At 38.2% G+C, this 21830-nt stretch overlaps 1 protein-coding gene across 10 annotated transcripts in view; it reads left to right on the top strand.

Moving 5' to 3' along the window:
- Positions 1-21830, top strand: part of SYNE1 (spectrin repeat containing nuclear envelope protein 1) — a 288954-nt gene that overhangs the window by 258019 nt on the left and 9105 nt on the right. For 9 of the 10 annotated variants that reach the window (XM_041470094.1, XM_041470095.1, XM_041470092.1 and 6 more), the window contains 15 exons: positions 74-236; positions 3908-4095; positions 5731-5881; positions 9041-9223; positions 9616-9753; positions 10511-10702; positions 11581-11911; positions 12742-12810; positions 14767-14909; positions 15774-15900; positions 17051-17262; positions 18740-18940; positions 19284-19412; positions 19759-19971; positions 20954-21043. In XM_041470094.1, coding sequence (XP_041326028.1) covers positions 74-236; positions 3908-4095; positions 5731-5881; positions 9041-9223; positions 9616-9753; positions 10511-10702; positions 11581-11911; positions 12742-12810; positions 14767-14909; positions 15774-15900; positions 17051-17262; positions 18740-18940; positions 19284-19412; positions 19759-19971; positions 20954-21043 — 2530 coding nt within the window. The remainder of the gene's footprint in view (positions 1-73; positions 237-3907; positions 4096-5730; positions 5882-9040; positions 9224-9615; positions 9754-10510; positions 10703-11580; positions 11912-12741; positions 12811-14766; positions 14910-15773; positions 15901-17050; positions 17263-18739; positions 18941-19283; positions 19413-19758; positions 19972-20953; positions 21044-21830) is intronic. The other variant, XM_041470093.1, reaches the window with a different exon arrangement.

The raw sequence follows: 21830 nt of genomic DNA, 5'->3' as shown, positions 1-21830 counted from the left end.
CTTCCTGAAATGCATGCTGTGAAAAATTTTCCTTCAGGGTGTACTTAATCTTGCCATTTCTTTTTCCTTACAGGGTAAAGAAGTTGAAGGAAACCCTTGTTGCAGTGCAGCAGCTGGATAAAAACATGAGTAGTCTGAGGTCTTGGCTTGCCCACATTGAGTCAGAGCTGTCCAAACCTATCGTCTATGAAACTTGTGACTCTGAGGAGATACAAAGGAAGCTAAATGAGCAGCAGGTAAAATACAACACACTTACCAGGTGAACAGTGACTTGGGGAGAGCCAAAGTAGAGTGTCCTTGGGCTGCCCATACCCAGTTCAGTTGAGAGGGCATCAGGCAAAATGCTTAAATATCAAGGCAAGTGGTACTTACTGTGTCACTTATAGAGCCTTCTGCTGGCCTTGACATCGAATCCACCAGGAGCTGATTGACATTTCCAAGAAAGGTAAGGCACCAAGAGATGTAACCTGAACGAGTTACTGCAATTGTTTTCCTTTTGGGTCTTGTCGTTTTTGTTTGTTTGAATTGTCTGTTCCCAGAGGCAAAACTGACACCTATTAGACCTTGCAGATTTTGCAAATGCTTGAAAATTATTATTTTTAGCAACCTTTCTAACTCAGTTTTATTTTGCAGCTTGTTTGAGAGTCACTTTGCACGCAAAGATGCATGAGCTATACATGTGAAGTTAAAATTGGTTCGTTTATACTACACAAAGCCTTTATGCAGTGCTAGATTAAAATATGTAGAAAAATGTGAATTCAGCCAGTTTTTGGCATTGAAAGTAATGTTACTTCTAAGATGATTTACTATACTTTCTCTTTCCTGATACACTTGACTGCCCAGTGCAGTTTTACCTAGAAGCACATTGCTGGAGAGAACTGCTGTCCTTTGTGCTCCTGTTGGTCATTTATTGAAAAAAATACCTTTCTGTTTCCCACTGGAGAGGAGTTAGATGTTCTCCTGGTTCCTTTCTCCAGAGGAGAAAGAAATGCATGGGAAGAGGAAAGAGGATATTTTGTGGATAAATTATGATAATTTTGCTCCTTTAAGCTGAGCGTGGAACTGGGAGCCAAGAACTCCCTCAGAGATTTTGACAGCTCCTCAACTGATGTGCTACTGCTCTGTTCAGAATTACTTATTAATATTTTATATGGAATTTACATGGGGATAATAATTTATAACACAGAAGTGTCACTAATGAATGGTGTTTCTGAGACAGTAAAGTGCTGGGAAGGGCTAAACATTGCTACCAACAAAGTAGACATTTGAGATTATTTACTAGAACCCCTATGCAGACATCCCATCCAATCCCAACCACTTCTTGGGGGATTTATTCTGGGGACAGAGACTGGTATATCTCTGGCTTCCACTGCTTCCTTCTGGTGATAGCCTGCAGTGATATTCTGTAGAAGTGAGAGTGGTTTAATTTGAACTCCAAAGGGGAGAAATAGAGGTGAATCTTACCATGGGTGGATGCCGTATTTGGAAACACGGAGATGATTTGATGTGATAATGATACAAGACATGGTTATAATGATAATAGTTTTAAAAACCCACTCACTTCAATGCATGGCAAGCAATCTTTTTATCAGCTGGAGGTTATATGATTATCCACCACACCTCAAAAGGCTACCTTCTCAAATACTTTGTTCCCTGTCTCTTCTGTTAATGACTTTGCATTCTTTTCTATGTTTGATCTTCCGCTGAGGTCATGTTACCTTCCTAGCTGTTCATATTCAAAATTAGGTTAAATATGTTATGTTGTGAAAGAGAAGGGACAAATTCCTTTATGAAACCCCATTATCTATTTCTCAGCCTCTACTTCAGCCAAGCATCAGCTTTGCAGATTGCTGGTCTCTAGTGAAATTAAAAATGCAATTGAATCTGGATATCCTGGGGGAAGGTATGGTAACTTCAGTGCAGTATTTTCCTGGGGTAATGAACTTCATTTAAAGAATTACATGTTTGTTTATTTTCTCAGTCTCCTACCTCTTGAAATGTGAAAAAATGATGTTTGCTTCTGGGCATATATAGCAAAAAAAAAAAAAAAAAAAAGATTGTATATAGGAGACAGCAGTGCATAAAAGTGACACTCCTTTGTGAACTAACCAAAGGCTTAATGTTCTCTAATAAACATAATAATTTTTAAAATCTGGGAAATAAATATTAGACTATGGAGAAGAAATAGTCTAGACATTGCTTGTGGAAATGCTCTGTAGGTTAATAAAAAAGTCTAATTCTTAGGAATGCTTAGGACCCGTAGTTCTCACTGCTATTTACTCCAAAACATTAGAATGGAGATCATGTTACCTGAACCTACTTAACCTCAAGTTTCATAGCTGTCTGGAGTGTGTGTTTCATAAAGGGTGGCATCTGATTATAGTATCCACCCTTCTGTCGTAGTTCAGGGCAGACAGAAAGAAAAATAAGCATTTTGACATCACAATGAAAGTATTTTTCAGGCAAGTGAAGTGAGACGGCCATTGCTGAGGAATAAAATATTGTGATTTTCCACCTGATGTTGTCAAGTAGATGTTTACACAATAACTTTCCAGTTGAGAAGATGAACTAGATTACTTCACTAAGTGAAAGCCCAGTTATTACGAACAACCAGAAATGGTTGATATACAGCCACATTGCTCTATTTAAAATTTCCTGTTTTTTTAATTTGACATTTAGATCTCATTTCCTTCTGGAAGACATTTTCAGGTCATGTTGCTAGCTGTAAGAAAAGTTCCTCTAGTTAGACATTAAGTATATGTGGACACAATGTACTTACACGGTATTTCCCTTTGTATGCCATAGTTTACTTCAATAGCAAAATTATAGAGCAGTTTATCTCTACTCATCCTCAAGCTGCCACATTCTCCTATGTAAACCTCCACATTTCTAATTATCCTATTGGCTCCTTTCTTCATCTGAATCAGAATTGAACCTAATATTTTAGATGCAATATAGCACTTTTTCATGCAGTTACATTATTATTTCTTTGTCACAATTGGAATTAAGTTGTCTTGGCTTTGTTACTGTCCATACTGATTTTTCCATCTAATATTCTGACTATTTTTTTACAAATGTAGATAAAATTCAAACAGTGTTTCTTTTCATTGCACTGATCCAACAGCAACAGCCAGTTACTTCTGTGATTTGTCTTAACTTGAATCTGGAGATCAAAACTAAGGTGAAATATTAGTTCTAGAGGAAACATTATCATCAGTGTAGAACAAACAATTGAAACCAAGAAACCATCAGGAAGAATAATACTGATCACATATAATAAGTGCTAAGACAGTGTGAGTGCATTTTCTTTAGGTGTCTGGAATTTTCATTTTCCATTTCCACTGAAAATACTATAGAACTGGAAACTTGAAGGAAGAAAAATCTCCAACACGTGCACCATTCAACACGTGCTGCTGCCAATTTCCATGTTAAACATGCCTCTTTTGGGCTGTGTGATGTGGGGAGCAGCATGTTCATGAAGGGTCCCTCTGCCAAACCCTTGCAGTACGTTAGAATGTACTTCCTTGTCACACCTCTTACTAACTTCTGCTTTACATTCTCTGTGATAATGGGAAAGGGCTGAGAATAATTCTACCATTTATTGGTGATGTTGATTAAATGTGTGTGAAAGATGCTCAGCTGAGCATGCAGAGCTCTGGCAGTTTGTCCCAGTTAATGGTTTGGTGTTCATAGTCCCTGGGGGAGCTGTGCATGCTGCCAGGTTCTCCTGGCCTCATTGACCACATCGCATCACCACTTGCATAGATGCGCTCTCTTAATTGATATTACTGGATGTTTTTCCTCTGTTTGCAAGCTTTTTTCTCTTTTTAAATGAGTGGAAGATAAATACATTTGCATGGATGCATGTTTAGCAATTTCTCTTAAGAACTAATCTCTTCACCTGCAGGAACTCCAGAGGGACATAGAGAAGCACAGCACTGGTGTGGCATCTGTTCTCAATCTGTGTGAAGTACTTCTTCATGACTGTGATGCTTGTGCCACAGAAGCAGAGTGTGACTCTATCCAGCAGGCTACACGCAATCTGGACAGAAGGTGGAGAAATATTTGTGCAATGTCAATGGAAAGGCGACTTAAGTAAGTCTAAAACACCTACAGATGAGTATTTCCTTCCACAGGCAGAAATACGGGATGGGATGTATATTATATGCTTGCAGTACTGAATAAAAGAGTGTAATGTTCAGAAAAAGATCATGCACTAAGTAGGAGCCAACACCTGCTATGCCTCTATGAAAAAAATTAAATTTTGAGTTGCACATGCCTTTACACAAAGCACAGGTATCAGTCATCAAATTTCATTCACAAGTTCTTCAATAGAATTATTTTTTATTTCCCATGCTCCATAGATATGATGAGAGAGAAACTAGAGAAAATTTAGATGATAGCAATGACTCCAAAAGATTTAGAAAACATGACCTAACATTAACACTTGCCCTAAATTTAACAGTTAAATTTACACAAGAACTACAGAGATTGATGGGAAACTAGTCATTGAATGGGTGAAATTCCAGGTATTAGGGTTTATATGTAGCCAGTGTTCCTCAGCAGTTTCTCTTATGTCTGACTTTGTTCATTTGGAAGAATTTTAGGACTGAGCACTTACATGGAATTTCTTCACCTGTCCACCTTAGCTGTGCTGAGCAAATGAGGGCCACAGCACCCACGATTCTTGGGTGTAGTCTGGGTAACTGCGCATGCTTAGACCATCATATCCAGAAGATTCATTGTTTTCTATTCCCATACAGGGTAGTGTGGTGATTTCAACAGCAATAATGACTGGGGCAATGCTATGTACTATGTGCTGACTTAGTAATGAGACATGTTTACAGATTTAAACTCCTGTATTTAAGATATTTTCTTTAACTTTTTAAGTTATCAGCCTTATTTCTGTCATGTTTATACAGTCATATAAAAAACTCTAGGAAGAATTTGATGTTTCAAAATGCCGAATTAAACTTTTTATGATCTTTCATTTTGTGGGATATTCTTAATGTATTTAGTAAAGTTTCTTGTTTATTTTTTGCAAAACATGTATTGCTTTTAGGTTTGAATCTATATCCACAGATTCATATCTTTAAGTAATTTTATACTGTTGACATGGAAATTCTTGAATTGTATATATCTGTAAGTTCTATAAGTTCTACTTAGAACTACATTTATACGTTCAGTCTTCAACACAGTCTGTCATGAACATCATAACTTTGTGTCCAACACATCAATTCAGAACTATTTTAAGTTAATGTGGAACTATGCTTGGAACTATTTTCCTTTCTTAGAGTGTACACATTATGCTTTGGTGGATTTATACTGGTACGTTAACTGAGCTATCAGTATTTAGGATCTTTATTGTACTAGAAACAGTATTTTTATTAAAGAGCAGCTTTACTGATGTCACTGGCCGCTTCTGCATTTCAGAAGTTATTTAGGGTGTGCTCAGCTTTTTAGAGCTCCTATTACAAACTTAAAACTTTTTTTAATACTGATTCCAAAATTAGATGCACTAAAAAAAATGCCTTCATCTTATTCTAGCTCAGTCTGGAATGAGCCAGCCTTCCCTGTGGTCTGTTTATCAGTCTGGCTGGCAGAGTTAGATTATTAGTCAGTTATTGTCTGCTGTAGTGCTAGTTTACTGTTGCAGATGACAGGTTAAAGTTTTGTAGGTCAACCGGCCATCAGTTCAAGCATTCTCTAATTTTCTGTTGTCTGTTGTAGAATTGAAGAGACCTGGCGGCTATGGCAAAAATTTTTGGATGACTACTCTAGATTTGAAGAGTGGCTAAAAACCTCTGAGAGGACAGCTGCTTTCCCAAGCTCCTCTGGTGTACTTTACACTGTTGCTAAGGAAGAACTGAAGAAATTTGAGGTGATTTATAGTGGTTGAAATTCAATACCTACTGATCACATTGCAGCAGCCAGCTGGTGTTCTTCCTTCCCATAACCAAGTTACAGCAGAGATGCTGTATTAATAAAGTGGAGTTGACAATTTTGTAGCTGTCTTCAGTAGCAGGTTCCTAAGATAAAAGGACAGTGGAAAGTGGCAGCTGGAGGTACCTGCACTGTTTGTTCACGAAAGCCAAATTCCTCACCTTTTTTATTTCTGCAACTTTTTAGTATGTCCAGTGAGTTGGAGTTCCAGAGCCTTCCTAAATCTCCCTTCACCAACTGCCTCTTGGAATGCATGATGCATATTCTAGCTTTTGCTTTGATTTTATCCCTCCCCTTCTTTCCATAACTCCCTGAAGCCAGCTCTTTGAAGTCTCTTCTATAATGCAGAATATCCCCCCTTTGGATCCTTATACATGAAATTCGTGTTCGTGAAATTATTGTTACGTGTCCACATAGTGTCCCCTGTGACTTAAAAAAGCATGCTTCAAAACTGACAAGCTGTCCCTTTGGCCAGTGCTTAGGAGCTTGTTACATGACTCCATTGTGTCCACTGCAACGTGAGGGCTTCTCTCCTGGTTATAAGTAAACCCGTGTGTAAAGCACACATGCACGTCGCCTGGTGAGTCACAGAGGAAAATGTTTTGCTTGGATTCATATTTGCAAAGACTATGTCGAGATGGGAGAGAAAAAAGAGAGCAAATTATTTAGGCAATTCTGTAAACAGTCAGACACTGTAAAGTATTTGCTGTGAAGAAGAAATGCAAATTTTAAACAATGTCTAAGTGCAGTTGATAGGTTTTGGTTTAATGCTTAAATCAAAAACATAAACTGTGAAGTGCTGTGTTCTATAATTGACATTCACATTTATGAATGTACTGGCCAGGTTTTGCTTTCAGACAGACTTTATTAGGCCAGACTTCATTATGGCCAGGTAGATTGCCATGGTATAGAAATGTTTGCTTCCTGGACCCACACACTCTGCCTCAGAGCTCTTTCCCATTGTCACTCGATGTGGTGATCGGGGTTTACATTTCTTACTTAGTAAGTCTCTGTATTAGAAGCCATACCACAAGTATATTGACCCTTTGATTTTTACAGCTGAATTGACTTTGCCCAAAGTCTGTTTTACTGAACCTCAGCTGTTATGGTGACCTTTCCTCTACAGCAGACTTGTGCATTTTTTATTGTCTATAGAGTGTCAGCAGGAGCAAGATGAAAAGAGAACAGTGTAGCCTCTCCAAAAGCCTCCTTTCCCAGTAGTTTGGTTCTTTTTCTTTTGTCCTTCTTTTTTTTTCTTCTTTTTTTTTTTTTTTTTCTTCTGAGCACTTGATTTCTTTGCCTACCAAATAGCAGGAAGGCAATGTTGTATTCAAATCCAGTGGCATTCAGCAGCTTTACTGTGAATTCACTATGAAGTCAGCCACATAAAAATACTGACAGAAGGAGGTTTCTGGTTTAACTAGGCATTTTTCCTAACTTTATTTTCTTCTCCATATCTGCACTTTAATTAAAAAACAACACATAACAAAAAGAACTCATCAAACCATATAAGAACATTTCAGTTCTTGAGCAAAAGGTCAGAGATGGCTCTCACTGAAGTCAGTACAAAACAAAACTCCTTCCTCTCCAGTAGTTTATGGAGAAATGGAAAGAGGTAACAGGAAGGAATGCAACAGATGAATTTTTGTGTAGACGAAAAAATGGAAGGCAAATAAACAGCTGTTCTTTTGCTGGAGAAGGCTTGGTAACAGGTGAAACAGCAACTGCACTCTTCTAGATTTCATGATCCTAGTAAATACAGTCAGAATTGTGCCTCTAATAGAGGAATACTTGTGCAATTTTAAATTAATTCAGTTCTACTGATCATTTCACCCTAGCTGCAAGCGCATTTGCTCCTTTTTGGTTGTCCCATACCAAATTTGATGGCCATTCAATGAAGAGAATAATTGTATTAAGAGAACTCTACCAAATCTGATCTTTTTTTCCAACCAGTTCCCTCTCTGGTATTGCAGCAGAAATGTGCTTGTCTCATTTTTAGCTTTGCATGGTGCAGTGTGAAGGTATATCTTTCTACATAGAAAACTCATGTGTTTAATTAAAATTTCTCTACAGAAGTATATTACCTATTCCAGTTCTACAGTCGTTATTAAGGGAGGTGTCTCATTTTGGAGGAGATTAGCTGTTTTATTGCATTGTGAGGAATATCAAACAGCACATTTGTAGAACTACAGTGGGATCCAAACCCTACTTGTATTCAAAAGAGAGCTGGTGTAATCTAGGATTTTAGGTCTTCCTTTGATTGCTTTTGTATTTCGGTGATGAAGATAAAAACAAGTAGATTTTTGAAAAAACATTCTGGGTGGTGGTGGTAGTACTAGTAACAGCAGTATTAATTCAGTCATTTCTTTACAAGGTGCTTCCTCCAAGCTTCATGATTGCTAGTCACACATAAAAGCCATGGGCTAAGTCACCTGTGCTGTGTCTCTGTGGCTCTTGTAACAGCAGAGCAAGCACCAAAAGAGCATGGTGCAAACATTTGCCCAGACATAAGTTGGCATGGATATGTGTGACATTTTATTTTCTGTGATTTTAAATTTTAAGACAAAATTTACTTGCACAACAGTATACTAAATATAAAGAGATGTCTCATTTAGTATCATGTTTCAGAATAAACAATTGCTCAAATCTCTTCAGTGTTTGCATTTCAGCAAATTCAATATGTGAAATGAAATCCAATGAAGCCACAGGAATCTTGGATTTCTGTTCCTTTTTTTTTAAAGAGTTTCATGTTCATTGTTTGTACTTCTGTTCTGAAATACAGAAGCATATAATTTCACAGAAAGAGGAGCTAATTTTGCCTTTGTAATGGATATTCATGTTGCAATTCCTCATTGAGTGAACCGTGTCAGTTTTATGAACTTTTTTGGTTTTCTTGTTTTTTTGGTTTTGCTTTTTTTAATCAGAAGGCAGCATCTCTATAGGGTAGCCCTGAGGAGATGTCTCCAACCAGTGGAATTTATTGGCTTACGTAAGTCAGAGTGCCGAAGAAGAGTCAAAATAAGGCAAGACATCTGTATATGTATCCTGATTTCAGTAATTAAAATTCTGAAGGTGTCTTTTGTTCATACTGCTTTAGGCTTTCCAGAGACAAGTGCATGAAAGCCTGACTCAGCTGGAGCTGATCAATAAGCAGTATCGGCGTCTGGCACGGGAGAACCGCACTGACTCCGACGGCAGCCTCAAGCAGATGGTTCATGAGGGCAACCAGAGATGGGACAATTTACAAAAGCGAGTCACCTCCATCCTGCGCAGGCTAAAAGTATTTTTCCATTTTTAAGACTTCAATTTCACTACTCTAGTTATGAATCAAGGGTACTTCAGCAGCTTTCAGTTTGATGCATTTGCAGAGTGGTTTTGAGGGGCTTTCTACCTTTGGAAGAGGAAGGAAGCTCATCAGTTCACTTAGTCCAAAGTAAACAAATAAACTGTGGGAAGATGCTTGGTGACATCAAGCACCACCTTCCTCACAGAAGATGACTTTCCTAGGTCAGCTAATTGCAGCTCTAGATGGTGTTACTTAAAAAGGAACCTCAGAAAGCATATAGAAAATGAAAGAAGGTGTACTGTGTTTAAATTGGGTTTGATGGGGATGAAAGTAATTTTCCTGCTGTTGCTGAGGGTTTTCATGCCACTCAATTTTCCACGCTCCAGCATTTTATTGGCCAGCGGGAGGAGTTTGAAACAGCACGTGACAGCATCCTGGTATGGCTGACAGAGATGGACCTGCAGCTGACCAACATCGAGCATTTCTCAGAGTGTGATGTCCAAGCAAAGATAAAGCAACTTAAGGTAAAGAACGATAGTTTACATGAAGAATGTAAAGAATGGATAGTTACAGAAGGAGAGATGAAAGAAGGGAGAGAAAAAAAAATGTTCATGGTGAGGAAAGAATTTTAAGAAACACTATGCAGAAATGCAGCCTGATATGGTTCCTTTACTTGCAGGCTGAGACTTCAACCTCAAAAGTTATGAGTTACGTCAGATTCCAATGTATACTTTTCTGTCAAAATAGAAAATCTTTGATCTGTGAAAAATGTAAAAAGAAAAGCCAGGGGTGATAGTGTACTTTCCTGCATCAAAATAGGAAATATTAATAAAAATATTTATGTAGGGTCTACATTATTGCTAATATATAATAATTACTACATTTCTCAACCATTTCTGCATCAGAAAACTCCTTCTCTGGAGAGAACAGAACCAAATGTCACATTATCCAAAATTCCACTGTGCTGGGTTTAGCATCTCTGTTCATTCTAGACATTTGATCATTGGATGGCTTGTTTAGAAAAGAGATTTCCTTCCAAATTCAACAAGTAAGGAATGAGATGGTAAACCATGAAGTATCACTGGTTTTGGCTTGAAAGACTGTGGAACACTAAATTTAATTTAGTTGCTCATTGTTGGTCATGACAACAGTATTTGGCGCAATCTCTGTTTGTTATCCACACCATTCTTTCTATAAAACTCCTAATACTCGCATCTTTAAGTACCCTGATTGTTGTCATGTTGATTTTGTTGATAAAGCATGGGCTTTTCTTTTACATAGGCTTTCCAGCAAGAAATTTCCCTGAACAACAACAAAATTGAGCAGATAATTGTGCAAGGTGAGCAACTCATTGAGAAAAGTGAGCCCCTGGATGCAGCTGTGATTGAAGAAGAACTGGATGAGCTGCGTCGTTACTGCCAAGAGGTCTTCGGGCGTGTGGAGCGCTATCACAAGAAACTTATCCGCCTTCCTGTGTGTATATTTACATATGATTTTGCTTGTTTGGTCCATTGCTTTTTTACAAATGTGAAAATGAGGAAAGATGTTGAAATGAAACCTAAGTAACTTTCCAAATCTCCTGTGGTTAAATTTTGTTGCAACCCTGACCATCTGCTTCCCTTCCATTACATGCTGTTTGTGTCCTGTTCAGAGAGCAAGCTGATGAAATCTGGAATTTCTGTAAATCATCATGAAAATGCATGCAAATTGGAGATTTATAAAACTTTGTTCATGGGAGTAGCACTGTGGTACTGGTCATAAGAACATCTCCTGGCACTGTCAGATAGTTTGACTGGCAGCTCACTGAGTTGATGTTTTTTAAAAGCACAATGATAAAATGATTTTACTCATCAGAAGAGACAGAAGTTTGTCTCCAGAATGGAACACAAGCTCAAAAGTGGAAAAGGAAAACAAAAGGAGAAAGTTAAAGGAAAACCATTTTTGGTATCTCACGTCCTACTGAATGAAAGGAACAAAATACAAGGGTTTCAAAATATGAAATAACATAGTGAGAGCAATACTCATGATAAAGATCACTTACGCTTTCTATTAATTGATTCCAGATGTTTTTCTAACTTAATATTTGCATTGAAGTAACATCAGTAAAAGTCTGGAGATATTTGCCTTATGTGAGGCTTTATGTGCCTCAAGGAATTAAAATGAGCTGGCAGTTTGATCTTCTTTGTTGATTTAGTTTTTTAGTACACCTCAAAAATAATGAAGGGAAGGTGCAGAATGAAAACTCCACAGTGTGCCTGTCACCTAATGCTGCTTTATTTCACTGATCCAGTCTGACCATGCAGTGCCTCTGCACGTTTCATTGATCACTTCTGTTTGCATTATGCTTCTAGCTAACAGATGACGAGCACGACCTCTCAGACAGAGAGGTGGATCTGGATGAATCAGCAGATCTCTCTGACATACGCTGGCATGACAAATCTGCGGACAGCGTTCTCTCCCCGCACCCCTCTTCCAACCTTTCGCTGCCTCTTTCCCAGCCGCTGAGGAGCGAGCGATCGGGGCGAGATACCCCTGCGAGCGTGGACTCCATCCCCCTGGAGTGGGATCATGACTACGATCTCAGCAGGGACCTGGAGACAGCCGTGTCACGGGTGCTGCACTCAGAAGAAGACGGAGGACAAGAAAAAGACTTCTACCTGAGAGGAGCAGCTGGCATAGCAGGTATGGTGGCAGACTGAGTGCTCTGTTTTCTCCGAGTAAAAAAAGGCAAATGTTATATGTATGATTGTGTGGCCAAGATTCTCATGGAAAAGTATTTTAAATAGCCTCTGATGACTTCAAATAGTGTTTCCTAAGTGATCTCAGTGGCCCTCTGGCCTTAGAGACAGTGATGGAGATTCCTGGATGACGACAGCCTTGGAAAATGGCAGAGGTGTCCATGATATGGCAGGGAATTGGCTGTGTATCTATGCGTGAGGCCTGCCAGATGGGATATGTGACAGCCCTGTGTCCTAAGTTAGTCTGACTGCATATGACTGGATATGGCAAAAAGTACAGAGCAAACTGATGAAGAAATGCTGTGAAAGAGACCCACAGAGAAAATCATCAAGTGTTCAAGTAAATCCTAACTCTGCCCTGATGCAGGCAAGACTCCAGCAAATGAGTGTTTAGTCTGAGGTGGGATCTTGGTCTTGTTCTCCAGTGAAGTTAGAAATCCTTTCTAAGTGTTTGTGCTTTGTGTAATAAATCTTAACAAGTGAGACTGCCCAAATGGAGCTAGCTGTGGGATAAGACATACCAGTGTATTTTACTCTGATCTTGAGGCTGACTTTTGCTTTCCAGGTCATTGCTCTGGGAATCGTCAGGTTTGCCTGGATCTTAAGAGACTTTATAGCAGCCTCCCTGTGTTTTAGTCTTCATCATTTTCCTTCTCCAGAGAGAATGTTTGCTTTTGGAACAATTTATTTAATCCATCCCATGAAAAGGACTCCTGCTGTAAGGAGATGGCCATTGTTGAGCCATCAACTCAGATTGTGCTTTTATTTTTTCAGATGTAGAGATCCCTGAAACTCTTGAGGCCTATGTAACACTCACAGAAAACGCCCTCAAAAATATCTCTGGTAGGCATCATAAAAGACTAAGAATAGCCAGATGCAAATACCATGGTGCACAAGTGTAACTTCTTTCTCTTCTCCTAGCATCTGCTATCTTTTCACAACTTACAAGATAAATATTTCTTACATGGCAGCACTGGCATATTAACTTAGAAGTATCCTCCTGCTTTACTATTGCGCTTAAAGGTACCATTGGAAGCATGGATGAAGCAATGATGTCTGAAGTATTAGCCCTCCCACCTTGCTAACTAAACTAAACTGATCCTGATCTTACTGGTCTTTTTTCTCTGGTGTCCATCAACCAGACTCAATCCATCTTAAGGCAGAAGGAAAAGGTTACATTGTTACATCTTAAGGCAGAAGGAAAAGGTATAGAACAATACCTAATTTTTCAGATTTGCATTTTTTTTTTTTTAACACAGCCACATCTAGGATTATCACTCAGATACAAACTTTTAGGTTAGTTGATGTTTCATGTGATCAAAATGTCATGTTGAGGTGCTGTCTTTATCTTAGTCTCATATATTGGAAAATCATTTTATTTTCACATTGCACAAGATTATACCTTCTTTCTCATTTTTTTGATTACTCTCTTGGAGGAAATAGATGCATTTGCAAATACTTTTTCTCATGATTTCACAGTTTTCCTCTTCTTAAATAATTACTTCATTGCAAAAAGTAAACAATTAAAATCTGTGACACAAGCCTCAGGCTCACCATCCATTTCTATTTACTCCCCAGATTAGTGAAATAATGTTATTGATTAAGGGTATGAGTAATAGCAGTACTTATGGGAAAAGTGTGCTTAGTTTTCTGACCTGTGAAAATTTTTTTAACATAATGAGCAAAAAACAATGTTGAGCACTTTGTCCTGTCCATTTGGGATGAGGTGGTGTTATATATGAAAAAAAGATTAATCATCCAAGAGGCTCAATTTTCTGTAATCGGGTCTTTCGGTGGACAGAAGGCTCCCCTTCTCTATTCATGTTTCTAATTGTGTCTTTATGAATAAATTCAAACAGTCTTTGTAAACCTCTGGAAATCAGGCATAGTGATAGAATATGGATAAGAAGGATCTCATGGGGTCCTCTAGGCTGCAACCTGCTTCACATTAGCATTGTCTGTAGCTAATTTATATCACAGAATTCAGCTGACCCCTATAAGGAAACTATAAGTTAGTCCTTCTTCAAAAACATTGATATTGATTCCCAATGGCTTGAATGAATAATTCCATCTTGCAGATATGTTAAGCATGATCTTTGTCAAGTACATAACTGGAAAAATGCTATAAATTTTGCTGCTTAGTGTTGTTGCCCAGAGCAGTCATGGACTACTTGCTGCAGGCCTCCAAGATGTCCAGTCATCTGTGGATTTTGACAATATAACAGTATCACTTAGCCTTTGTATGCCACTTTTAGTCTCTAAAATTGTATACAAATAGGATCCTTTCATGGAGATGCAAATTCTACTGCTTTTTAGTGGGAAGAGGTAACACAAAGAGAAATGAAGCTACCAAATTTTTACATGGATTTAGATCATAAAAATGGAGTATTTGGTTGCAGGGTTTTATTTGACAGTGCTTGTGAAATGAAGCAAGGTGTTTCCCAAAATCAGCGAGGTTAGGGTATGCTATCCTGAGAACTTTCTCTTTAAAAAAAGACAAAGCATTCGATATGGGGGAAAAGTCACTCCAGAATAATTTTCAAGCCTACTTTGAACTGTGGACTCTTCTATAGTATTCTTATGGCAAGCTTTTTCATTGGTATCATCTTTTGAAGGTTGCTAACACTCTCTAATGTAACTAGTTATCACTTAGCTTTGACATTGTACCACTCATACTGCTGCTGCCACCTTTCTCCTTCACTGTCTAATCTAAACACTATTCCTAATATCTATTCTGCCTGGGCAAGGAAAAAAAAATTTGGAAAAGTTGACAGTCCCTGTTTTTTGGTATTGATACAGGTGAACCAGGTGCCCTGGAAGCACATATCCGACAGCTGGACAAGGCCTTGGACACCAGTCGCTTCCAGATACAGCAAACAGAAAACATCATCCGTAGCAAGACACCTACAGGACCAGAACTGGATTCCACTTACAAAGGATATGTGCGTGTGTTTCGGAGCCCCAGTGAGATATGCACTGCAGGCTTAGCTTAGCTCAGCCCTTGAAGGAAATGCAGCTGCTTCAGCAGAGCAATTAGCTGTGACTGCTTCTCAGAGTCACTTGTTGTGGTTGCTGCCCTTAACCACATGCTATTGGTGTTTATGTTATTAGTATGTTTACAGTAGCATTAGAGGAACAAATGCATTAGAGGAACATGACTCTAAGAAATTTATTTTCCTATTACATTTTTGCAGATGTCTAGAAGTACTTTCTCACACATGCTTTTATCCATCTAATGATGATATCCTTGTTTGAAATTCCTCTGGTTATAAAAGCATGTTTTATAGCTTCAGGCACAGTATTCATCTTGCTAATGAATTATAAGCATGCATAATATAAGCAAGGTTGCATGTATAGAGTCTGTGATTAAAAAGCTTTTTTCAGAGAGGCTTTCTGAAAGATTAACCTCTCTCTAAGCCATTCAAATAATTTTATTAAGGACAGAATTTAAAAATTATCTGCCTGCATGCATAGTAATATTTCCACATTTAAGTTAATTTTCTTTATCAGTCTTTTTGTGTCTTTGCTGTAGTGTCTTAAAATTTAGAAAAGATGGCACCTAAGACATCTGGAACAATTTGGCATAATGGTGCTAAGTTATTTCTGTATAACTTATGCTTTAGGCCTTTATCATCTGCATATACTTTTTTTGTAGTATCAGCACATATTGTTAAAATAATGGATCTTTTCTTCACACTTATGCTTACTTTTGGAAATTTTTGGAAGTTGCATTGTATTTCTCAATGTCCATACAATTAGTCCTGTACCGTGCATATTGAAAAGGAATATTTGGTTTGTTAACACAGATGAAACTGCTAGGTGAATGCAGTGGAAGCATAGACTCGGTAAGAAGGCTTGGATATAAACTGAAGGAGGAAGAAGAAAAATTTTCAGGACTCATTAATATGAACAGTACTGAAACACAAACAGCTGGTAAGTAACATGTAGTTCATTTGATGAACAGTAATTATGGAAAGCAGCACACATGCAAAGCTTTTCTGAATAAACTTGGTATTATTTGCTGACTATATATTTACATGAGTGTCTGTTACCATGTTCTGTTTAACATTTTTTAATAGGAATAGTAAGGAATAGTAAGTATTCCTTGTGTATGCCATATGAAGGGTTAAGGCATACAAGCTCATTTTAAGAACTCCTTCATATCATGAGGCATAAGCCTGAGGTTTTCAGGATGTCCCTGTGGATGCAGTGTGGGTTTTTTTTAAGATTTCTCATGAAAAAGGTTGCTTATATTGCTGTACGAAACACCTAGGCCAGCATCTGTTTCTTCTAATATTAACTTTCACCTCTAAGATTATCTGCCTACAGTAAAGAAATTTATTTTCACCTGATAGAAGTATTCACCTGGCTAATTTTAAACATCAGCTGTAGAACAAGAAGCATTTGATTGTGAAAACATGGATTCCCAGAGACTATAAAGGCGTCATCTCCATTCTTAGCTTGACAAGATATGCTACCCATATAGTCTCTTTCATTGTTTTGTGGGTTTTTACTTGTAAATTTTAAGTTGATGGAGTGATACAACTTCTGCCTTCTGCCTTAGCATTTCAAAATAACTAGCAAGAAGAAATAGCCCCTTATTTATTTCTTTCTAGTGCAGGTGTTTATCCAGTGCATGAACAGTAGCTAAGGCAAATGTAGTGAGGTGTGACCATAAAACAGTGATAGGCACAGCTACCAATGAAAATAATAAATATCTGGTTAGTTAGGTGTATTGACATTTCTTGTCTGGTTTGAACTTGTCTGGTAATTTAAGATGTCTTTTTTTGCCAGCATAACCTGTTTTAGAGACCTGCATGTATCAGCTTAATTCTGCTCATAGAAGTCTGACATTAGAAAGCAATAAAATTGCCTGGTGACTGCAGTCTTTCAGGTTCTTCATTCTTTCCCTCCAACATCACCTTCTTCAATCTAACTTTGTTTTTAAAGTGGTTAGTGTTTGTGGCTTAGGCTTTTTATGGAGCATCTTTTTTTCTGAACAGTATTCAATTTATGCAATTGTGTGTGTGAATCTAATGGGGGTTTTTTTGGCTTTTGTTGAATTTTTTGTTTGTAATTCCAGGTGTAATTGAAAGGTGGGAATTAATCCAGGCTCAAGCTCTAAGCAAGGAGCTGAGGATGAAGCAAAACCTTCAGCAATGGCAGCAGTTCAACTCGGACCTTAATAGCATCTGGGCTTGGTTGGGAGAAACTGAAGAGGAACTGGAGAAGCTCCACCGCCTTGATCTCAGCACTGACATACAAACTATTGAGCTCAGGATTAAAAAACTGAAAGTGAGTTTTATTTCTCTGTTCCATGAGTTACCTTCCAAAACTGAGTGCAACAGATATGTTGAAGAGGTTGCCAATAATCGCAGCTGGTTGTCTCCACATAGCAGGCTGCTGCTGGTAAAGTAACTGGGAAAATTATTTTCTGAATCACCTTATAGAAGGAAAATGTACCACTGGCTCTCCAAATGAAGTTTTGGAACAGTAGTTCTGTGGCCATTCTGTAGTTCCAGAATGTACAGATAACTCCTGATGTCGCCCAAATAGATGAAATTTTTTAAAAGTGCCAAGTGAGATCAATTCTCTTCTACTCAAATTGGTAACAAAATAGCTGGTTCAAAAGAAGTGCCTTATTGAGATGTTACCAATTTGAGTGTGGAGGAATGAGAAGGAGTCCAAAGGTGTTGTAACCTACCCCGTGTCACCAGTGCAACACAGAAAAAATTTGATGCCACTTTGCAACATTCCTTTTCTTCTTCTGTCATCTCAGGCAAATCAAAATCTGAATGTTACCTTTTCATCTCTCTCGTGTATTTCACAGCTATAAAGATCTGCAGATGTGGTGGTCCACAACTACACATTCAGTTACTAGTATCTTACAAGCATGGGCACAAAAATATGTGCCCCAATGTCAAAATGCACTGTGCTTCATGCCAGGGGTGAGGTGAACGGATAGTAAAGGCTGTTTCCGGCGGCGATCCATGTGAAGCATGTCAATGCTCATCTTCACTGCAATCCAAATATAGCTGCCATAAGTACTGCAAAGGTTATTGTGACATTGTGCTTTTAAGTAAATGCTGTAAAGTAGGTGGAAAACGGGGCATTTCATAAGAATTCTTTTCTTATCTCACCGTCTCTTTGAAAGCCCATTAGTACCCTCCAAACCAACAGAGGTGGGGTTTCTTTTGTGGCTTCCAATGTAAACATATCAGAGTTTTTATACAAGTTGTGCTTCTATAAATTTAAGTTCTTTATACTCTTTGTATGTTTTTTTTCCTCTCAGTAAAAGCTTTTATTTTAAAATACTGATGACAGCAGATTTCACTTGAAAATATGTTGGTTTTTATGTTTATCAGCAAAACTGAGAAGTAAGGGCAAAAGTTTTATTGTGAGCTAAAATAGAGTTGTGCTACATCTTTAAATTTTGTTGGAGCTGCTCGGTCTTTAAAATATCTGAAACATGATCCAGATCTTTAAAATTCAATTCTGACTTCAGGCTTTTAAGACTTTACAATTTAATTGGCTTGCTCTTGTTTATGCTTACAGTAAAATTTTAGTAGATGTTAAAGAGGGAAAATTTGCAGAGTCACAGAGTGAGCCCAGAAGCGTCATATGCAGAGTAAAGGACTGTTACAGTATGGTGCCTTTCTGCAGCTGCTGATGGCAAAGCATTGCAGTCTTCTGGTGCATTCTCTACTTTATGTTTCTGAAAGTCACAATTTACCAATTTCCATTCTTTCTTCCCCTTTGTCTTACCATCAAGGAGCTGCAGAAGGCAATTGATAACCGCAAAGCAATCATCTTGTCCATCAACCTGTGCAGCTCAGAGTTCACTCAGTCTGACAGTGAGGAGAGCAAGAAGCTGCAGGAGCGCCTGTCTCAGATGAACGTGCGCTGGGAGCACGTGTGCAGCATGATCGAAGACTGGCGCAGCTCATTGCAGGATGCATTAATACAGTGCCAGGTCTGTACTGTGCCTACTTCAAATTGTCAGCAGCCCATGTACTGAAAATATAAACCATTTAGTTCCCTGGTGTGCTCACGATCCATCTGAAACTTACCCGTGAAAGCCATACAGTTTTGGCATGTGTTTTTCTCAAGGGTACACCTGCGCTACCTAAAACATGTATTTACAGGCCAATATTTACAAAATTTGTCATCTCTGGAATAGTATTCTAATATTCTATTGTATACTTCTTGGAAGTTATTTTATTTAGCTAGTAGAATGTATCAGAGGATAAATTAAAAACCTGAGTTTGACTGGAATATTCTACTACCCTGTTAAAACCATGATTCATCATTTGTAGGATTTCCACGAACTGAGCCATGGTTTGCTGCTTTGGTTGGAGAATATTGACAGAAGAAAAAATGAAATTGTGCCCATCAATCCAAATCTGGACTCAGAAATACTGCAGGATCATCACAGACTTCTGATGGTAGGACTATAATCACCCTTTTCTCTCCCAAAACAGATCACCAGAAAAAACTTCTAATCAAATTTCTCTTTCTCGTGGGGGTTAACACTGTACATTGTGTGTTAAAACAGAGCTGTGGGAACAGCGTCAGTGACTGACTTTGCCTTGGTAGGGAATACCACTCACTTTCCTTAGTAGCACAACATGTGATTTTAAATGTTAGGCAACTACTGGGCTGCTGTATATCCTCTTGTCAGATTAGGAATTTATATTGCTTCTCGGGTTTTTTTGCCATTTCTTTAATTTAAAATGTTGAGGGTTTTTTTTGTCTACTATTAAAAAAATTTGATGCTTGCCTTGGCAACAGCAAATCAGACGTGAGCTGCTGGAGTCTCAGTTGAAGGTGGCATCACTGCAAGATATGTCTTGCCAATTGCTAGTCAATGCTGAAGGCAAGGATTGTCTTGAAGCCAAAGAAAAGGTACATGTCATTGGAAACAGACTGAAGCTGCTCTTGAAAGAGGTTACACGTCATATTAAAGACCTAGAGAAAATTCTAGACATTTCAAGCAGTCAACTGGTAAGTCATGTCTTTATATTTCTTTCTGTTCACTGAGCGTGTTTCCTGCTGTTCCGACTGCCTTTCTCTGATCATTGCTATTGGCTGCTCTGTTTCTGTGGTTTGCAGTGCTTATCAAGATGGAACACATAATCTTAAATATCATGAAGTAACTTAAACTTCATATCGTAAATATTGCTTCTGATATGGGAAGTTTAAATTCAGTAATTTTTTTTTTCTGTTTGGTGTAGCAATTACTGAACTTCTTGGTTTGTTTACCCTGCTATTACTGAATCAGTCAACTGGCAAAGTATATGAGATAATTATTCAAGTAGCAGTACTGAAAATTATAACATGTCAGTTGTCACTGGAAAGGAAGTTAATGCACACACTGTCAAAGAAAGTTAAAAAAAGCATAAAATAAATTCTGTTATAGGGTAAGGAGTCCCTTATATGTGCCTCTTAGACTGTGAGCTATAGTCCAAATCTTTTCAAGTTGTGTGTCTCAGGTATTTGAGGGGGAGTTTCACATATGTCTTTGCCAGCAGTGACAGATACAGAGCAAAGATTTCAAGGCTCTCTTTTAGTTCACTTTTTTAAAAGGACTTGGATTAGCAGAGTGCTTAAAGCACAAGAACTCAGCTCTTCCCTCCTTTTACTGGATTTCTGCCTGTTTAATTAAAATCTTGGTAGTATCAAACTCTTCTTGTAGTTCACAGCCAATAAAGAACAACTGGTTTTTCCCCTGTATTGACACTGGTAGAAAATGTGTCACCTAAGCAAAGGAAGTTTTAACTATTGTTTGCTTTTCTTCTCCTTTAGGGCTGACAGAGAAAACATGTAATGCCTTAGTCTTTTAAAATTTGGTAACAAAATTTAGCTGCTTTATTTTAGTTGGTTTGGAAATAACTCTGCTGGAATTTCACTCAGCGTAATTTTTCTAGTTTGCTTACCTGTACAGCTAGTTGCTGTATTTCTGAGCTCCATTCCTTCTGAACTTTAGGAATTGTCCTCATGGTCTTCTGATGAATTAGACACATCAGGCTCAGTGAGTCCTGTATCTGGAAGAAGCACTCCAAGCAGACAGAGAACGGTAATTTAATGTCATTTATTTTCTTCCACCTCTTGGGTGGGAACTATAGATATCTACAGGAGTTCTAGCCAGCTGGAAGTCACTCCTTCCCACTTGTTAGGAAAGGAAATTGCATAAACCAAAACGAAAACACAGCTGCTTTCCCCAACCCTGCTGCATATCCCATCCTGCATGAAATCAGAAGTGGTAAATACTATCTGAAGCCAGGGCTGTCAGTGTGGTTGGTTTACCATGGTATGGCATGTCGTGTCTCTTGTATTTTGCTCTAGTGATGGCAGCACCCCAAAGTCTGGTCTTGTCTGGTATAATCAGTCCTCCATTTCTGTTTGGCCTTCTCTTCAGAGCTGCTTCATCAAGAATCTCAATAAGTTCTTTTGTCATTTCTGATGCAGGTTGCAGATGGTCTTATTGAGACTTTGGATGAATGGCTAAGTAGAGCTGAAGGGCACAAAAACATAATTCAAACCAGCTAGCTGTGCAGGATCTAATCAATGGCTACATTGGCAACTCTGGAGTTGTCCATTTACATCGCTGGCACAAAATTCAAGAAATATAGCAATACATGCCTAATACTTAACACTTCCATACTCGGAGCCCAAATTGGAACTGCAATTATTTTGTCTTTTTCTGCAATTCTATTGGTTGATTAATTTGCTTTTTTCCTTAGTTCTTAAGACAATCAGATTGGTTTTGTTTTGTTTTGTTTTGTTTTTCCATTTGCACTTTTTTGTAAAGCCTCTGAGTTCTGTCTTAATAAATCTATGGCTCTTGAAATTCATTTATTTTT

The sequence above is a fragment of the Pyrgilauda ruficollis genome, unplaced genomic scaffold (genome assembly GCF_017590135.1).
Source record: "Pyrgilauda ruficollis isolate IOZ18807 unplaced genomic scaffold, ASM1759013v1 scaffold24, whole genome shotgun sequence".
NCBI lineage: Eukaryota > Metazoa > Chordata > Aves > Passeriformes > Passeridae > Pyrgilauda > Pyrgilauda ruficollis.
Note: the sequence above shows the minus strand (reverse complement) of the source record. Positions and strands in the feature narration are given on the sequence as shown.